This window comes from Verticillium nonalfalfae (assembly GCF_003724135.2).
Source record: "Verticillium nonalfalfae strain VnAa140/NRRL 66861 chromosome Unknown scaffold_12, whole genome shotgun sequence".
Lineage (NCBI taxonomy): Eukaryota > Fungi > Ascomycota > Sordariomycetes > Glomerellales > Plectosphaerellaceae > Verticillium > Verticillium nonalfalfae.
In genome coordinates, this window is record NW_021167237.1 from 40,425 (window position 1) to 59,107 (window position 18,683).

The following is an 18,683-nucleotide window of genomic DNA, read 5'->3' on the forward strand; positions in this document are numbered from 1 at the left end:
TAGAGAAGCCACGTCCCGCGTACCATTCAATACCACGTACGACGTTTGACTCCGGTACCCCCACCGATTGGAAGCACCGCCATACACGCGGCGTTTCGGTAACATTGCAAATCATATTTCCCCCAAACCCCCGCGAAAGTGTGGCATCGACCACCCGACCAAAGCATCATTCGTACAATTAAGAAGCACGAGCGCAGCATCTTGTATCAGCTCAAGAAAACTTGGTCCACATCCCTGGTGGTCACTTCTCAAGCACTTGTCATGGCTGAGCTGATGTAGTAACGCCAACCTATCAGACACGTTGTGCGACTATATTTGGCAAAGCTTTAGCAATTAAGAATGTAAACAGAAACTATGTATTAAGTTAAATGCGTGCTTCCTCATACAGCATACTAATTCTTTCGGTGACCCATCATCGTTCATCTTTATGTCTTTGTTGCTAAGTCCGAGAATCCTGTTTAGGCTGATTGTTTCAGCTAATGGACTACTTCAGGCTATCCACAGCTTTCTGCCGAACTTCGATAACCAGCTTCCTTCCATTTCCCACACTTGCCGATTTGGCTGACTGGCCGCCATGCTATCATGAGGCCTTCACTTTCGAGAAGGCCACGACTGCTACGGCACCTCGGTCTTTACTTTCACCGATGCAGTGCCATAAGAGGCCTCGTCGCAAAGATTTAGCATCTAGCAAAGATGGACTGAGCAAATAGCGTATAGGTGTCGGCGTGATTAAGGTTCTGAGCGGCGGTCAGGCTCTGCACAAAGTTGTACCCATAACCACCATAGTCGGAAGTGCCGGCAATCTGGCTCAGGTGTGTCATCTCGTGCAGGATGGTCGTCTGTTGGTCCTGAGCATGGCAGCGGCTGCTAGTAGGGGGCATCTGGTTGAAGAATTTGTCGCAGTTGACCATGAAGCTCTGCGAGGACAGCGTATAGGCGATGACACCGGGCTTGCAAGAGTTGTAGACGTCGGTGCAGTGGTATGTCGAGATGCCAGAAGTCGTGGAGCCACACTCTTCTTCAATACGGCTAAAGACGGCGGCGACCCGGCTGCTGACGCTGGAGCTGCTGCTCTTGAAGTACTCCTGCAGGCGGGCAGTGTCCGATATGGCGGCGGCGCGAGCAGCGGATGCTAACGAAGCGCATTTGTTGATGGCGGTGATGGTGGCCGAACGGCGGGTGCCGGTGCAGTCGCTGGAAACGGTGGTGCGTTTGGCAATATCCTGAAAGTTCTTGTGGGTGGTGGCGGCCTTGATGCCATCCACCTTGCTGCTGAGGCTGTTGCTGCTGTACGGCAGAACACCCGAGATGACAGTTGAGTCGAGTTCGGCAGTAGAGAAGGCTCCCTTGGTGAGGATCTCGTAGTCGCCGCCCGCGCTGAGGTCGTGCAACTCAGCAGCATCGAACTCCATCTCGATGGTCTCGCCCGCCTTCACAATCTTGAAGGATTCTTCAGTCAGACCCACAGTCGAGACGGTGATTCGAATACCATCAAAGGCGAGCTTGGAGTCTGGAACACATTAGTTTCATGAATTTGCTGCATATGTCATAGCGGACATACCAGCAGAGTAGACCTCGACTTTCTCAACAGCCTTCTCGTCGAGAAATGTACCAGTAGTGAAGAGCTTGACGGCGTCGGCTCCATTGTTGGTAAGGTAAGCCTTGACACCCGAATTTCCAGAGTTTTCAAGCTTGACCTCGAGGGGTGTATCGCGCTTGGCGAGGTCGACAGAAGCGGCACTCGCCAGCGAGGCCAGGGCGGAAAGACCAGTAAGAAGCTTCATGACGACGACGAAGGCGGCGGCAAGGACTATAGAAGAAGTGTTGACTGGAGAGAAGAAGACTAAAGGAGTGACACAGGATGGTAATGGCCGAGGCTGGGTTGCAAGAGAAACTCATCAACAAAAGGGATGGACGCGGATTCTTATATACATCGCATCACAAGAGTTGGGCATATGTGCCCGAACAGGATACTCGTGCAAAGCACCGTACCGCACCATCCGAGGAGCGTCAGCTATCCCAAGGTAGAGCCTAACGAAATGAGGAAGCCAGAAAGGCGGTGCTCCTGACAAAGACCTAGCCGGCGATAGTGTGGGGGAACAGAAAAATCATGGAGTCGCCGAGGCACTAGCATCAAGGTCATCGGCAATCTGTTTACGCTGGTGGACTCCGGTAGGTTGTCACCGAGTTCCGGCGGTATAACCGTTTAGAGACTCACTTTCAGAACACGATCCCGGCGACTAACCGCTATTGTGCCTTGACAGCTTGAGTATTCATCATTAGCTTTTATAGATCAGAGTACCGAATCTTTCTGAAGAACTGGAAGTCAATATGGTACCCAAGAGCACTGCACCCTCGCCTCCAGCCCAATCGTCTCATGTGCGCAGCCACTGCGCGCTTCTGGGATGGACAAAGGAGCGGAACCGTGGAACGCCAATCATGTCTCCGACTGGGAGGTCGACTATACTACCAACAAAGGGCTCCAGGGCAGCAGAAGGGCACCCAGACAGATCGACGGGCCAGAACACGTAGACTTTGAGACGAAACGCCCCAATGAAGGGGCCATGTCGCTTCCAAATGGACGAAGGATGGACTGAGCCGTGCTGGGAAATTCTTCGTTACATAATTGCCACCTCCAATGAAAAGCAGGAGCCGCCGCGCAGCACCGTTGACAGATCGACAGCCAAGCCTTATGACGCGGAGCCGTCTTGAACCAGCAATGGGAAGCCTGCATGTGGACATGGGGCTGAGGGGTTAGAGAAAGACCTCATGGGCGTCAGTTGGTCAAAAGCGCTGTCCGGAAGCATCCAAGCTCCTGTCAAGGGAAGCGCCACTGGGACCGAGGACCAGGAACCACAACATTTACCCGTATACTCTTTGTTCTTGTTAGCGGCAGCTCAAACAACGGAGCGTGGCCTAGTTGTGAGGTGATCTGGTCTGTCACCAGTGTGCCGGCATCGCCGGATTCCCAGTCAATTGAGACATCAGCGTGGTGGTTAGATAAGACTGCTTATTGCCGAAAAGGCAGAGTCAGTCCATGACGATGAACCCGTCCCTCGGGATCATGATGAATGATGATGAACAGCATCGACATGAGTATCATGAGTCGGCAGGCGCGCCGCTTACAATTAGTGCAGCACCATGCTAGCAGACAACTGCCAAACATGACGGGGATACAAGTCAAAGCGAGGGCCAGGGACGAGTTTCGGCAGAAGAAACGACCCCGCTGGCGTATCTCTAATATTGTCGTCAAGTATCCCCCACGGTGGGTTCATGATTCTTTCCAGGCGATAGGTGGCCTAGCGAGACGAACCGCAAAAGCCCAAGTTTCTGTTGCTGTGATAACTGTTGTCGTTGTCTCATGAGGAGCCTCACGAACGGAGGTGCAGCCGCGATATAGCGCGGGTGACTGGGGTTCGCCGGCATGAAGCGGGAAAGCCGCCGATTGTTGTGGGGAAGCATGCTGTGGTCGAGAGACTGCCAGAGGCGCGTGGTTCGGAGATTTGGGAGCAGGAGTCATGTTTGGGTGTCATGATGGTCGTCATCTGCCATTGGCGTGTGGCGTGTCATTGTCGACCTTCCGTTTTCGTGCCGTGGCCCGACAAGGTCGTGTCTCCGATAGGCAACCAGAAAAGCCTCCATGGACGACGGGCCACATCATCGACAGTGAGAGGAGCCTTGCCGCCTGCGTCGGCAGTAGACTGTCGTCTTTGCCCAGAAAGAGCAGGTGTGGGACAAAGGTGGAGTACGAACCCGAATGCCATACTATGTACTTCTGGGGGTGTCGAGGGGCCGTTGCTGTGAAGAAAGTAGACAGGTGGTCAGCCACAGAACAAGCTTATCTGGCAGATCAGGGCACCATCGACCTTCTCTCAAATCATCTAAATCCCACCAACCGCCCCATGCTGTTGTCGCTGAACTCGATTTTCTGTTAGCCCCAGCGCTTCACCAAGGCCTACAGATTTCGCCCATAAGATCAGCAGAACTCAACCGCAATTCGACCAGCACCCGAGCTTAGTGCTAGTGCATGTTGGTAGCGTTGTCGATCTGTCCGTCTTTCCCCATTGGCGACTGGCCTTTGATCGATTTTGGTCAAGACACGCATTTCCCGACAAATCCTGCGATATTGGGAGACTCCCAACTGAGTGAAAAGAACTTGGCACATCACCATTTCATCCAGGACATTTCCGGCAGAGCCCCGTATTTACCTTGACGTCATCGGGTCGCTAGGCAGCGAGCATAGACATTGTCAGGAGTCAACAGGCCTTCCCCTCCTGCGCTCAAAGTTACATTCCATACTTTCTCATCTTCAGTCCTTGTTACAGCACGGCATGAGCTCCCAAAGCCGCAACAACCCATTCCGCGCTGCTATCATTGTCTTCGCTTTTGTAGCGGCCATCACCCTCTGGCGCTACAGCAGCGGTAGCACAACCAGGACCACCAGCGCATCCCGCACAGCACCCGATTCCCCAGCCATGGCTGTCAGCAAAGACCACCCGGACGCCCTTTCCAAGCTCGCCGTCGACATTCGCCAGACGGCCACGTCGCCGCCAACGCTCGCTGTCAAAGTGACCAACAACTACGACAGCCCGCTGACGATTCTCACCTGGGAGTCGCCCCTCGACCCCGCCGCCATCGCCCTTGGCCTCCTCTCCATTACCCCTGCCGGCGCCGACAAGCCCCTCGACCTGCCAATCGTGCAGTTCCGTCGCGTCATGCCGCCCGAGCCTGACAACCTCGTCACCCTCCAGCCGGGCGAGAGCCGCGCCCAGGACCTCGTTCTTAAGGAGCCTGCCGTGCCTGTCGGCGAGCTTGGTGGGAAGGCCAGCATCTACATTAAGGGTTCCTGGTCCAGCGTCTGGCCGACGACAGCTGATAAGCTGACGCCTGAAGAGTTGGAGAAGCTGCAGTTTGGGGACTCTGTGCTATCTGGTGGCGAGTTCAAGAGCGACGCCATCGAGGTGACGGTGGGCTAGCCACCTGGCCTATGTGTTCCTTGTGCCTTCTTGGCACAGCTAGTCTGATGATTTCACGAAACAATGACGAGGCCCCTGACACAGAAGCTACCATCTACAATGCAGTGACATGTTGAGGACCGTGAAATGTTGACGAACCAGATATCGCAACCGTCAGACGTCCGTGTCAAGTCAGTGGTGCGTGACGTCTTGGGACTGGACCACCACCCCGCTTTCGGCTGGCGAGGGGTCGTGAAAAGGACCGGCACCACCGGAAGTTTGACCCCATGTCCCCCCCCCCCTCCTCTCTCCCAGGTCCTATATGACCAGACTTTTGGTCATCGTACTGGCTGTCGTTTCCCAGAATTTAGCATGCACACGTATCTTTGTCGCAGTGTTGCCCGTCATTACGCTTCTCGCATCTCTTTGCAACACAGGACTGATCTCAGATATAGCTTTGAAAAATCGTCAATTCGTTTAAAGTCTTTTCGCCTTTCTTCCTCTCTCTCCTGCTTGCCGTTGCATTCTATGTCTAACAACCAACTTCAGAAGTAAATGCAAAATCGCCCTGGAACAAGCGCTGGCACTGGTGGACATACTTGATGGCAGGCTACCAAGAGCCACCCGGCCCTCCAGGACCCGATAGGTCCAACGCAGCGACACGCCCAGTCAAGCAATCGTCCGTGACGAGACAAAATCAGATGTTACGCGAACTCCAAACCACCAATGTGGAACGCTTCGAATATACAGGCCCATTGTGATTGATGCGTACCACCATACCATCATCACGAGGCTATGGATCCATAATCAGGACCGTCCAAAATTGTTTACTGTCCAATCCGATCACTGCTTGTCCGTGCGGCCCATGGGCGGCACACCAATGTGGTTACGGTTGCGGAAGAACAGGATGCCCTTGCCGGCACCCTCAGCACCCACGCTGGGCTCAACCCACTGGCACGAGCGTGCTGAGGTCCAAAGCGAGCGGATGAAGCCCCAGGGACCGTCGCGGACATCAGCACGGTAGTGCTTGCCCATGACGGGCTTGATGGCCTCGGTGGCCTCATCGGCATTGTAGAAGGGGATGGAGCTGATGTAGTGGTGAAGGACATGCGTCTCAACAATGCCGTGGAGCAGGTGGCGACCGACAAAGCCCATCTCTCGGTCAATGGTAGCGGCAGCACCGCGGACGAAATTCCACTGCTCGCCGGTGTAGTGGGGAAGCGAGGGATCGGTGTGCTGAAGGAAAGTAATGGCAACTGCAGGACGAATTAGCTAACGACCAGGACAGGGAGCGAGAGATGATGGACATACCAAGCCAGTGGTTCACCCACAAGTAGGGGATGAAATACCAGACGGCCAAGTTCTTCCAGCCAAAGGTGTTACCGAGGTAGAAGAGGCCGGCAATGGCAATAGCAAGACCGACATCAGACATGATGACCCTCCAAGCATCGCGGTTCTCGTACAGGGGGCTGCGGGGATCAAAGTGGTTGACGCCACCGCCGAAACCGTTATGCTTGCCCTTGCCACGGCCCTCACGGTGACGCTCGTGGTAGTTGTGGCCGGTAACGTTGTTGACTAGGTAACTGGGCCAGCCGACGAGCTGCTGGCCGACGAGGTGAAGCAGGGTGGCGATAGGCGTCTCCTCAGTCAGCTCAGCAAGCTCGTGAGCCATGGTACCGAGGCGAGTGGCGTGCTCCTCACGAGTACGGGGCACAAAGACCATGTCGCGCTCCATGTTGCCGGTGGCCTTGTGGTGCTTGCTGTGGGACATTTGCCAGCTGTAGTAGGGCACAAGGAGGGCAGAATGGAGGAACCAGCCGGTGACGTTGTTGACGCGAGTTGAGTCGGAGAAGGCGCCATGGCCGCACTCGTGGGCAATGACCCAGAGACCGGTGGCGAAAAGACCCTGAAGGATAGTGTACACGGCCCAAAGAGCGACACGGAGAGGGTACGAGGGAATGTACTGCGGCGTCACGAAGTTGTGCCAGATGGTGAACGTGGTGGCGAGGAGAACCATGTCACGGGCGATGTAGCCGTAGCCCCTGAGTGCAGAGCGCTCGAAGCAGTGCTTAGGGATGGCATCGCGGATGTCCTTGATGGTAAAGTCGGGCGGGGTGAACTCGTTGCCGTACGTGTCGAGGAGGACGCCGTAGTTGGGTTTCTCGCCAGAAGCATCGATGGAGGAGAGCGAAGACAGCGAAGTGGACGAAGCTGAGGGTCGGGGCGAGTCGTTGGGCGAAGCCACGGCAGTAGAGGGGGAGGAGAGATCAGCCTCGGTAGAGTTGGCGGTGCGGCGAAGCTGAGGGTTGGCCTTGGCCGGCAACGAGGATGTGGTCGCAGCCATGGTACAGGTGGCTCTTGGAGATACCGACTCGAGGTTGTTGACGGATACCAGGTGAGGGCAAGATGAGGGGGGGCGGGAGAGGAGAAAGGAGAGGAAGGAAAGAGCCACACAACCAAATAAAAGAAGGAGATGTTCTTTGAAACAGGTATTCGAAAAGAGAGGGAAAACTTATTTAGATGTAAAAACAGCCGGGGCACGAGCGGCAAGTTCAGGGGAGGCGGAGGGACAGGCGTCAGGTTAGCATGAGACGAGGATGGAAAGTCTTGAACAGTGCGGCGGGGTGTGCGTGGCGCTACCTAGGACTACTATCGTGCCATGTACCCTTCCTCGCCATCCTCTATCAATTCTTGAAAATGGCATGTACCGAGACGGGGGATGGCGAAAGACAGGAGGTGCCGAAAGGGTCATCGCCTTCCGCCATCCAGAACTACGGCGACTCCAGGAGAGCAGGAGCAGCCCCGTTCCCCCAACGTTTTGTTGAGAAGACGTGGGGTCGCCAGGGGTGGTAGGAGCAGGGTGCCAATGGCAGGGACGGTAGGCCCGACCGCGCTAAGAAAAGGTACTTCGATGTTGTCAAGCTTTCGACCCTGAAGACCGCCACGCTGGGCGCATTGCCCAGCGAGTTGGGTGCCTTTGGAAGGTCATCGATATCTCGCTGCAAGTACCTTTCCGCTTCTCGGTCGCTGACCACTGCCTGGATGTATTGCTGTTGATGAAGCTACCTACATGGTAGAACGTGAGAAAAAGAGACAATGCACAGTATTGCAAACATGGCACCGTTCATCTGTGCAATTGGCTTGTGACAAGCATGACGATGTGTTTGGCCTGTGACAGTGGTCACATCATGCTGCTTCACCTCAGCCAGCCAGCCATTGCTTGTCCACTGCCAGCGAATGCATGGAACCCAGGTACTTCGCACTGCACCAACTGACAACACACCGCTCTTCAGACAGCGACGAGTACTTCAATTTTGTACACAGTATCATTCTCAGCATCAAATCCACATTGGCCATCTGCTGCAGCTTTCAAAGCCCTGAGAACAAGCAGGCGAATTAAGTCTTTGGTTCGTTAACAAATCGAATCCTCAGACGTCCCCTGCTCATCGATCGTCCCGCCTGCGTGGCAGAGCTTCCAAGACTTTTGATGCCACTGCCATTGGGCTGTTTCATCCCGGTCTCTCCCTGGCCCGTCGTCCTAAAAAGCCTGTCTGGCCGTCTCTTGCCTCTATGGGACCGGGCTGCCTCTTGCCCTCGAGTCAGCTGCGCTAGCTAGCTCACCAGTCCCTCAAAGCGTGCGAGCGGGAACTTGATTTCTAGAAGGCAAGATCCTTTCAATGCCCAGGCACCGCGAGCGGGGAATGTCCCGTTTGACACGGTCGCAGGATGAGCATGCTGGCGCTCAAGACGGAGGCATCTGGCGTGCTTCAGAGTGGAGAAGCATGCGAAAATCGCAGCAATGAGGGGCAGCGTTTCCCCCTCCCTCCCCCCTTTTTGCCTTCGTCGCTGCAAAGTTGGATGGCCTTGTTACCGTTCTCTGTTCAGGCTCCTGCGGGTATGCATTTCTGTTGGGGATGTAGAGACAAACTTCGGGTACTCGCAGGGTTTTTTTTGTTGGGGCGTAGTCGGCGCTCCGGGCCTGGGCATCGGCCGGGGCAAGGCGCATGAGCGGTACTCACTGGCCGACCTCCCTTCTTTGACCAAAGATTGGAGGCATGTGACAGTCACTTCCGAGGACACAATGCTGTCCATCTTTGGTACTGCTGTCTGCAAGGCACGTCTCGATCACCTTAAACTCTCGGTTCAGGCAGGATGCCGAATCGTCCAGTGTGAACGCTCTTCACTGCACTCTGAGAGATCACCCCCCCCCCCCCCCCACGTGGTCCACACCCTCTTCGGCCATTTGTTCCGTCATCCGATCTTCTCCTTACCGACCGTCAGCGCCAAATCTGACCACTTGGCATGTGATTTCATTGCCGCTGAGAATATACACTCAATGATGGTCACATCATCAAAATCTTCTCACCAAGGCTGAATCGATGGATCGTGGCCCGAGGAGTACCAACAGCTGGACAGAGAGAGATAGAGCGTCGCACGACTCGTCTGACAGTCGAACGGTTGTCGCCTGCTTTCACTAACAACCTCCGCCCTGGTGTCTACCCAGGATCACTCCACGTCACACCACAATGGAGTTCCTAATGGCCAAGGTTTATGACAATCCGCAAGCCACCCCCCTCCTTGTGGTATGGCTGGAAAACCGGGCACAGTAGGCTAGAGAACTGTCGATCGAGGATCTACCCCGACGCGGGAGAATGGCCAAGGCGGCTGCTCTTTCCCCCTTTGATGGTATCAGACTGCCTCGCCTCAATCACGGAAACTCAAGCGTCTCATGTAACATATCCAAGGCTGTCCCTCTGGTCGTCTACCAACCGTGCCCATTCCAGCAACAGCCGGAACATGTACACTTGCATGTCCTGCTTGCGCAACGCCTGAGCCGCCCACGCCCTGCCCTCCATGGCGATGTTCTGCCCCAGCCCCGCTCCTCCCCTGTCCCCGCCAAAGAAACGCAACAGATCCCAGAGCTCATGCAGGCGCACGTCCACCGGTACATAGTGTCGCCACGCGTGTACCCGCTCCCCGAACCACGTCCGGAACAGCCCCGTGCGGTAGACAAGACTCCGACTCCGTAGGAACGGCAAGAAGCGACCACTGAAGCCCGCGCCGTCGAGGTCCATCAGGTGTCGATATTGCCAGTGCTGCTCGAACGGAACTCGCTCAAGGGGAGGCTTTTCGGCGCCAGCCCCCCAGAATGCTGTCTCTTCGGAGCGGCAGTCGTCTTGGTGGCATTTTTGGAACTCGTCCACAAAACCAATGTCGACCCTTGGTAGCTCATGGTCATATCCCGGGTTGCTCGCCGTCAACGGTGGGAGATGAGACGCTGCATGGACGAGCCGGGCACGCAATGAAGTCTGCCAGGACCCGCGTGCTGCATAGCCGTCAGACGCTGATCCGCGCCAAAACAGAGTATTCTCCTTCTGTTCCCACAAAACCCCTTTGTCGTCGGCATATGCGGTCTTATCGTTGAAGTTCCAAGGCGAAGGCAACAAGATGTCAGCGAACCCCTCGGCCTTTGTCTGACTGAACACAGGAAACGCCATTTTCGTCGGCATAACTGCAGCTGGCGACAGGAGGAATCCATGTAGGTAGGCGAGATCTGGTTGATGGCATAAATCTGTCGCGTTCGTCCAGTTCATAACGACGCGCGAGGCGCTTTCAAATATGGAAGCTGTATGCGGTGCAACACAGGCGGGACAAGCGTCTCGGCGACTCCACCAACGCCAGTTCCTTGCGGCTGATGCCGGTGCGCATGCAGGCGCTATAAAACTGTAGTAGATCTGGTTGCGCAACTCGTTTGTGAAGTAGGGTGATGGATCCATGTTGTCTCGCAGCTCGACCTCGGGCCACGTGGGCGTTCGAGAGGCATCAAAGGGACGTAGTTCTTCCCTCAGGGCAAGCTCTGATCGAGCCAATCGCGAATCTGCCTGGAGCTTATTCATGACTTCATACGGAACGGCCACTCTTGGCTCGTCGTTGAGGTTCATGACAAAGTCCAAGTCGGGAAGGTGTTGTGCAAATGGTTCAATCATCTCGCGCATGGCTGACATCATCCAGGCGTGGGAGCCGGGCACGCCCGGCATAATTTTAACCGTGCCATTTCGGATCTTGATACCTGCCATGCTGAGCCATGGCGTGTACGACAGCATGTGCCTCGTCTGCTCGCGGAGGGCAGCCGGCGAACGCCCCCAAAAAGGCTTCAAGTCGGTGCTGATCTGGCCAAAGTCATCAATGACAACCGACTCCTGTATCGTCGCATACTCGTACCACTTGTCAAAATTGGGTGGCGGCGACACCTGATAACGCCGACGATATTCTTCCACCGCTTCCACGAGAGATGTGCTGCGGTTCGCCTGAGCTACCCAGTGGTCAGAGCGGACGTTGGCTGCACTGATGAGATCCTGTATGGAGATGGCGCCGCCCAGCACTACATCTGGAGAACACACGAGAAAGGCCCCAAAGAGGACACCCATGAGGACAACGTATGACCTAGCGAGGAAGCGAACTAGACGGACATCGCTGGCAGGCAGTCCCGTGACGGTGGCGGCCCGAGGATCTAGGCTCAGGAGTATAACTGGGGTGAGAACAGTGTTGATAACTGCGACAGTCATCAGAGACTGATTGATCGATGGTGCGCTCGCCAATGTACGAGCTAGATGATGCGTGTAAGTGGCAACAGCAGTCATGGAGAGTGCAAGTGTGCTCGGGTGCATACAGGAGAGAAGATAGATGCCGGTAAGAAGAGTGACACAAGCAGTCGAACCATCGACGAGAAGGTCGCGTACAGCCACATAGTCAAGCATCAAAGCCCATCGGATGTTTCGAGGATGATAGAACGAGAACATGGCCAGGAAGGTTAGCACCCCGGCTGAGGCTAACAAAATGTGCGCAGTGCGGTACCATGCGTTGGAGATGTGTCGTCTACTCTCAGCCACCTGAGTGACGAGCATGGCATCAACGAGCACGGTAACGCACTGGGCGAGGGGCGTGTAAGGCTCCCAGCGAAGGGATCCAGCTGGGCATATAGCCCCTGCTGAAGACGAGGTCAGCCTGATGGTGACCCGTGAAGCGTGTGCCCAGATGAGCGCAAATATGGGGTATTGGGCGTAGGCCAGCTTGGCCCTCCAACCGCCGCTTCGGTCGCTGACGGCTTTGCCTGATTGCATCGGCTTTAGCAGGCTGGCGGCGTAAATTGTTGTGAATAATGGGAGTAGAGTCTCGTAGCTAGTACTTGAGCAGTGCACGGTACGAATGACACGCCAAGTCAGCAACACACGCACAACGATGCCGCTGACAGCGAAACAAGTGCCACGGAAAGAAGGGGTGCGGACACTGTCAGAGGTCGAGTCGATGTAGGCCTGCCACGTCGGCTTGGCAATGGGATGCGTGGTATCAGGGTCACATGTACCCAGATGGGACTTGTTGGTCTCCTTGAACCTCCCTGCTGCTGCAATGGCTCCTCCAGACATCAGAAAGGTCAGAATCGCAAAATGGATGGGTCTCTCTGGGTGTAGGTCAGCTTTTGTGACCAGTTCGCTTGCATCACAGTTCATGTCAGTCATACCGAATGCAGCGCTCGAATTATAACGCAGCGAGAGGCAGGCAACGCCAAAAAGAAAGAAACTATAAAGCATCAATGTCGACCATGCTTATGACGGCAGTGGCATATGGTCGGGACGGGGAAGACCAACGAGAGAGCCAAGCTGGCACGGACTTGCGAATCCACCATCATTCTCGCATGAGACAGATAGTAGAGCGACGACTGACTGCTGAGAAGCTATATACTCAAAAGCCGCGGTATTGGTTCCCATGGATAAGCATAGGAAGCGGCCTGGCATACTTTGGTTGCGCCGATACGTTGGTAGGCGCGTTTGCTGGCGGTCATGGACTCGACGTAAAAGAGGCCATCAGTCAAATGACAGCATTGTGTAGCCCAAGCGCGACGACACACAATAAGTAAAAGTTATAGGCAAGTTGAGCAGGAATAAAGACGTGAACGCAAGTTGCGGTGGCTGCCTAGTCATATATTTGGGCAATACGAAAGGAATGACGATGACCATGCGTATTTGGTGGGTAGGATCAGCACTAGTATATGAGTCCGCCAAATACCCGCAGTTCTCCTCCTTGAGTAAATCTGTTGTTACGAGACTTCCTCCATCAGGTCACTATGCCGTGTAACGCCAATTGTCAGCCCCGGGGGAGGGGGGGGACGCCAAATCGTGATACGCCGTGCAGCTTGCCTCAATCGGGGCCCTGGGGTAAGCAATGCATGCATGTTTCCAGGGCGAGATTCACCTCGAGATTGACACAATGCCACATCACATGCTTTCGCAAGATAAACGGCAGTCTCTTGACAATTCCGGGTGCAACGGCTCACTAACACCGACCTCTAATAGGCAAGCCGGCGAGGGGTAGTCATCAGTCGTGTCCCCGGATCTACGCTGCATGTGCCCCAAAGAGTACAAGCCAACGCTTGGAGGCGAGCCATCCCTATTACACTTGCACGCAGCGACTCTTTTGTCTGGCAGGGTTCGTTTTGTCTACCATGCTGTTGGGATCTACCTCACTTGCGCGCGACCTCTAATCGTCTGTACAAGGATTCCATCGCTCAATCATCATCAACTCGTGAACCCTTCAGCGGCACCATTCGCTGGTATCGCATTACCCGCCTAAGCGCGCTCCCGCCTCCTCGGCGCTGCGCGGATAATGTCGTCGACTCGGAGGAGAAGCTGTTAATCTGTTAGCTAAGAGGCACAATAAATACTGTGGATTATATGATTTCACCTCTGCCGCCTCACTTGCGGAGGACACCACCGCCTTCTTCAGCTTATAGCTCTCTACGACGCCAAGATCCCGCATATCAGCAACGCCACCCCCAGGCGACATCAGGTCGAGCCCGTAGGTGGTCATGCCGTCGTAAATGGCTTTTCGAAGACGTGCCACCAGCTCACCCGAGTCCAGACCCGCGTTGTCGGCAAGAATAGTCGGCAGTTGCCTGAGCGCCGTGGCGAAACTGGACACAGCCATCTGCTTCTTGCCCTCGACACGGGTGGCGGCGCCCTCAACAGCCTTGGCCATGACCATCTCGGCACACCCGCCGCCTAGCGTTGTCCTGGGCTCCTTGACTGTTTGTGATAGCACGGCTAGGGCATCGTGCAAGCTGCGCTCCGCCTCGTCCAGCAGCTGGTCGGTCGCACCGCGCAGAACAATGGTGCAAGCTTCGCCCGCGCCGACACCCGAGAACTTGACCAGAGTATCCTCGCCGATGATGACCTCCTCAATCAGGTCGCAGTGACCCAGCTGAACCTGCTCGGGGTGGTCAAAAGTGGAAGTGATCTCGCCGCCAGTGACCAGCGCCAGCCTCTCGATACCATCAAAGTCGGCATGCTCAATCGACATGATGCCGGCATCTGTGAAGAGTTGCTCAGGCCAATTGTAGATAAGTTGCCTGTTGATGAAACAGTTGACGCCATGTGCCTTGATCTTCTCCACCTTAGCCTTCATCTTGTCCTTCTCCGCCTTCTCAAGCTCGGCCAGCTTGCTCGTCGAACCGACCTTGACGCGAGCGCCAAAGATCTTGACCTTGTCCGTGTCCATAGACGTGTTGGCGACGAGAATCTTCGCATTCTCGAGTCGCTTGGGCTGGTTGACACCAATCTTCTTGTCGAGGATGAAGCCTTCGTCAAGGTACGAATCGCTGAGCTTACCGCCGGCCTTCTTGATGATCTGGATGTGGCTGAGGTCCGATGACTGTTTCAGGCGCAAGACGGCATCGCAAGCGAGCTCGGCAAACTGATCACGGTCCTGGGCAAGGACCTTGGAACTTAACGTGGTCCTGGCGATAGCAACCAGATCCTTGCGGAAAGCCTCGGGGTTGTTGCTGCGGTCGACGGCAGCGTTCTCCAGCGCCTTCAGGGCAGCTTGGCTTGCTAATCTGTAACCCTCAATGATGGTCTGGGGGTGGATCTTCTTGTTGACGAGAATCTCGGCCTCGCGCAGCAGCTCGGCGGCGAGGACAGCCACGGATGTAGTGCCGTCACCGACTTCGTCGTCCTGCACCTTGGAAATGTTGACAAGCACCTTCGCGGCCGCGTTATCGAGCGCAATGGACTTGAGGATAGTCGCGCCGTCGTTTGTAACCATGATTTCACCAGTAGAGCTGGGCTGTTTGTCAGCCAAAGCGCCCACCGAAATCGATAGGGGCAACTGCAACGGTGTAGGAGGGGTAGGCAGACATACCCGGATTGCAGGATCTTGTCCATGCCCTTGGGGCCGAGCGTACTCTTCACAAGATCACCGACGGCGATGGCGCCGACAAAGGCAGAGAGGCGAGCGTTCTCGCCCTTCTCCTCGGTCGTGCCATCTGCGAAGATCTGAGTCGGGCTGAAAGACGACTGCAGAGGGCACGGTTAGCAGGGCCGAGGACAAGGGGGGGCAGGTCTCAACGGAAAACGTACCATAATGTGAAAATGTCGCAGAATGCGTGCGATTCGACTCGGTATGACAGGGAGACGTGCCGCTGGGTTCTTCTCGCCGTATCGTGTGTGTGGGCAGAAATGGGCAGAAGGGGGTCGTCGATATGCCTGGTACCTTACCCCGATGTGGTGATCTAGGAGCTTCTGGAAATTTTTGGTTCAGCCTGCCCTGTCCCCTCGTTGGTGGGGCTCGGGGTGAGTGGGAGCTTACCTGAGCTCACCGTCTTTGGGCACTTCTGGCAGGAGCCTGGGACGTGTTCGCGTGGCTGACAGACGTGGGCAGTGGCTGAGCTGTGCGTCATGTGACCAGCGCGGGGCCGAGCGGGGTCCTTCCCACGCCTCTCAGCGCAACTGCCCCTGGAGCCCACACATTTGGCTGCTTGCCTGGTGCCCGAAAAATTGCCAGCCGAAAAAAAGACAGACGTCTCGGACCTCTCGCGAATCCCCTCAGCAGCAGATCTCAAGGTGCGCAAGGATAGCCCTCGACTCAAGGCTTTTCGACTGCTCACTGACATCAGGCACTTTACCGCCAGATCGTCTTGCCATCATACAACCAAGGAAGAGCGCCTTATCCCTTCCCATTTGCGCGCCCACCACCGATCGATCATCCCACATTGCATTTGCGGGGCAACACCAGCAATAGACAATAATCGTTTGGTCGACACCGCTTCCAACAAACACATACCCATCACACCAAAACCAGCTCGACGACGATAGGCACCGTTCACAGGAACGCATCACCCGACTCGCAACCGCAATCATGGCGCCGTCCTACGAGCACCTTCGCGAGGCAGACCTCGACGAAGACGAGTACGATGAGGAAGAGATCGATATTTCCGACCTGCGCGAGAAGTACGAGGTGCAACTCGAGCATGGCTACGACACGTTTGTCGTCATTGATGGCCTTCCTGCCGTCACCGAGGAGCAGAAGCCCAAGCTGGTCAAGTTCTTGCTGAAGAAACTGAACCAGGTCGGCAAGACGCGAGAGGACCTCATCTTCATGCCCATGGGTGAGGATGGCCTGTCTCTAAGGTAGGCGCACCCCAACGACATGTGTCTCACAGCTCGCCGTTTTGCTCACAAGTCTCACAGATTCGCCTTTGTCGAATACTCTTCCGCCGGCGAGGCCGCCGCTGCCGTCAGGGGCCTCGACATGGTTGCCCTCGACAAGAAGCACATCCTGCGTGTCAACAAGCTGACCGACATTGACCGTTACGGCCGCGAGGGCCGCGTTGACGAGGACTACACCCCTCCTCAAATTGAGGAGTTCCAGGAGAAGGAGCACCTCCGATGGTGGCTCAAGGACCCCAGTGGCCGTGGCCGCGACCAGTTCGTCATGTACCGCGGAGAGTCCGTTGGCGTCTGCTGGAACAACGAGAAGGAGCCCGCCGAGACCGTGGTCGATCGTCAGCACTGGACCGAGAGCTTCGTCCAGTGGTCACCCCTCGGCACATATTTGACTTCAGTTCACGCACAAGGTGTTCAGCTCTGGGGCGGCGCTTCCTGGTCCAGGCAAAGGCGGTTCGCGCACCCCTTTGTCAACCTCATCGCTTTCTCCCCCAACGAGAAGTACATCGTCACTTGGTCCGCTCGCCCCATCTCCATTCCCGAGGACGGCCACCCGGCGCTCTCTGTGGACGATGACGGCAAGAACTACGTCATTTGGGACATTGAGACGTCCAAGCCCCTCCGATCCTTCGCGAGCCTTGACGTCCCCGGTGCTGAGGGCGATGATGGCGTCGCTAAGCAGCGCAAGTCCCCCTGGCCTGCGTTCAAGTGGTCGGCCGATGACAAGTACGTCGCCCGTCTGACTCAGGGCTCCTCCATTTCTGTTTACGAGCTCCCCCGCATGGGCCTGCTCGACAAGACAACGATCAAGATTGACGGTGTCATGGACTTTGACTGGGCGCCCGCCACCGTTCACCGCGAGGGCGTCAAGAACTACGAGCAGCTCTTCTGCTACTGGACTCCCGAGATTGGCAGCAACCCCGCCAAGGTCGGTCTCATGAGCATTCCCTCCAAGGAGATCGTGAGGACATTGAACCTCTTCAGCGTCAGCGATGTCAAGCTTCACTGGCAGTCGGACGCCTCCTTCCTCTGCGTCAAGGTCGACAGGCATTCCAAGTCGAAGAAGTCACAGGCCACATCGCTCGAGATTTTCCGCGTCAAGGAGAAGGGCGTTCCCGTCGAGGTCGTCGACACGATCAAGGACACCGTCGTCAACTTTGCCTGGGAGCCCAAGGGTGACCGCTTCGTCATCATCACGACCACCGAGCCCGCCGGCCCCACAGCCGTCGCGCCCAAGACATCGGTCGCCTTCTTCTGCCCGGAGAAGAACAAGGGTCCTACGCCTGGCAACTTCAAGCACCTGCGCACCCTCGACAAGAAGAACAGCAACTCCATCTACTGGTCACCCCGCGGCCGCTTCGTTGTTGTGGCTACCGTTCACAACACGCAGAGCTCCGACCTCGACTTCTACGACCTCGACTTTGAGGGCGAGAAGCCCGAGTCAGACAAGGACCTGACTGCCAACCTTCAGCTCATGAACACGGCCGATCACTACGGCGTGACTGACGTTGAGTGGGACCCCTCCGGTCGCTTCGTCGCCACCTGGTCGTCCTCGTGGAAGCACAGCGTGAGTATCCCTGCGCATCATGCATCTATATGCCCCCTCTCCAAAGATGGATGACTAACACCTAGTAGATGGAGAATGGCTACCATATTTACGACTTCAAGGGTGAACAGCTACGTGAGGAGCATGTGGAGAAGTTCAAGCAATTCCTCTGGCGCCCGCGCCCCGCGACGCTGCTCACCAAGGAGGAACAGAAGCAGATCCGCAAGAACCTGCGCGAGTACAGCAAGACGTTCGAGCAGGAGGACGCCGACCGTGGCGCGTCCGCGGACCGCGAGGTCGTCGAGGCCCGCCGCCGCCAGCTCGACGAGTGGCTCGCGTGGCGCGAGTCGATCGAGGAGGAGCTTGTCGAGGAGCGCGCCTACCTCGGACTGCCCGAGGACCCCATCGCCGAGCTGCTTGCTTCCAAGGTCACCAACCCCGACGCCGAAGAGCAGATCATCGAGGAGATTGTGGAGGAGGTCATCGAGGAGACGGAGGAGATTCTGCAGTAGAGGAAGCATATGAGGATGACGGGGTTTGGTGTGGTGTGGCCTGGTGGCGGGGGCAAAAATTTCAGTTGGCTTCTCGGTATGACGCGTTCGACTCGGGGCAAACGACGACAACGACGGGCGGAAGGATCAGCCAAGGCGGATAATGGACTGATACATTGCAATGTCATTTTTT

At 56.1% G+C, this 18,683-nt stretch overlaps 6 protein-coding genes across 6 annotated transcripts; 2 read left to right on the forward strand and 4 right to left on the reverse strand.

Moving 5' to 3' along the window:
- Nucleotides 1-677: 677 nt before the first annotated feature.
- Nucleotides 678-1,784, reverse strand: D7B24_001053 (uncharacterized protein; the record flags this gene model as incomplete). Its single annotated transcript, XM_028635298.1, has 2 exons — nt 678-1,510; nt 1,562-1,784. 2 exons carry the CDS (start codon nt 1,782-1,784, stop codon nt 678-680), a joined length of 1,056 nt encoding a protein of 351 aa, XP_028497973.1.
- A 2,547-nt stretch (nt 1,785-4,331) lies between these two features.
- D7B24_001054 (uncharacterized protein) lies at nt 4,332-4,976 on the forward strand (the record flags this gene model as incomplete). Its single annotated transcript, XM_028635299.1, has 1 exon — nt 4,332-4,976. One exon carries the CDS (start codon nt 4,332-4,334, stop codon nt 4,974-4,976), a length of 645 nt encoding a protein of 214 aa, XP_028497974.1.
- An 822-nt stretch (nt 4,977-5,798) lies between these two features.
- On the reverse strand, nt 5,799-7,299 carry FAH12 (Oleate hydroxylase fah12; the record flags this gene model as incomplete). Its single annotated transcript, XM_028635300.1, has 2 exons — nt 5,799-6,211; nt 6,267-7,299. 2 exons carry the CDS (start codon nt 7,297-7,299, stop codon nt 5,799-5,801), a joined length of 1,446 nt encoding a protein of 481 aa, XP_028497975.1.
- Nucleotides 7,300-9,682: 2,383 nt separating this feature from the next.
- Nucleotides 9,683-12,379, reverse strand: D7B24_001056 (uncharacterized protein; the record flags this gene model as incomplete). Its single annotated transcript, XM_028635301.1, has 1 exon — nt 9,683-12,379. One exon carries the CDS (start codon nt 12,377-12,379, stop codon nt 9,683-9,685), a length of 2,697 nt encoding a protein of 898 aa, XP_028497976.1.
- Nucleotides 12,380-13,579: 1,200 nt separating this feature from the next.
- CCT2 (T-complex protein 1 subunit beta) lies at nt 13,580-15,370 on the reverse strand (the record flags this gene model as incomplete). Its single annotated transcript, XM_028635302.1, has 4 exons — nt 13,580-13,639; nt 13,695-15,069; nt 15,150-15,304; nt 15,368-15,370. 4 exons carry the CDS (start codon nt 15,368-15,370, stop codon nt 13,580-13,582), a joined length of 1,593 nt encoding a protein of 530 aa, XP_028497977.1.
- A 775-nt stretch (nt 15,371-16,145) lies between these two features.
- On the forward strand, nt 16,146-18,511 carry PRT1 (Translation initiation factor 3 subunit b; the record flags this gene model as incomplete). The annotated part of the gene is made up of 3 exons (XM_028635303.1): nt 16,146-16,417; nt 16,478-18,020; nt 18,089-18,511. The coding sequence occupies 3 exons, from the start codon at nt 16,146-16,148 to the stop codon at nt 18,509-18,511; spliced, it is 2,238 nt and encodes a 745-aa protein (XP_028497978.1).
- Nucleotides 18,512-18,683: the final 172 nt, after the last annotated feature.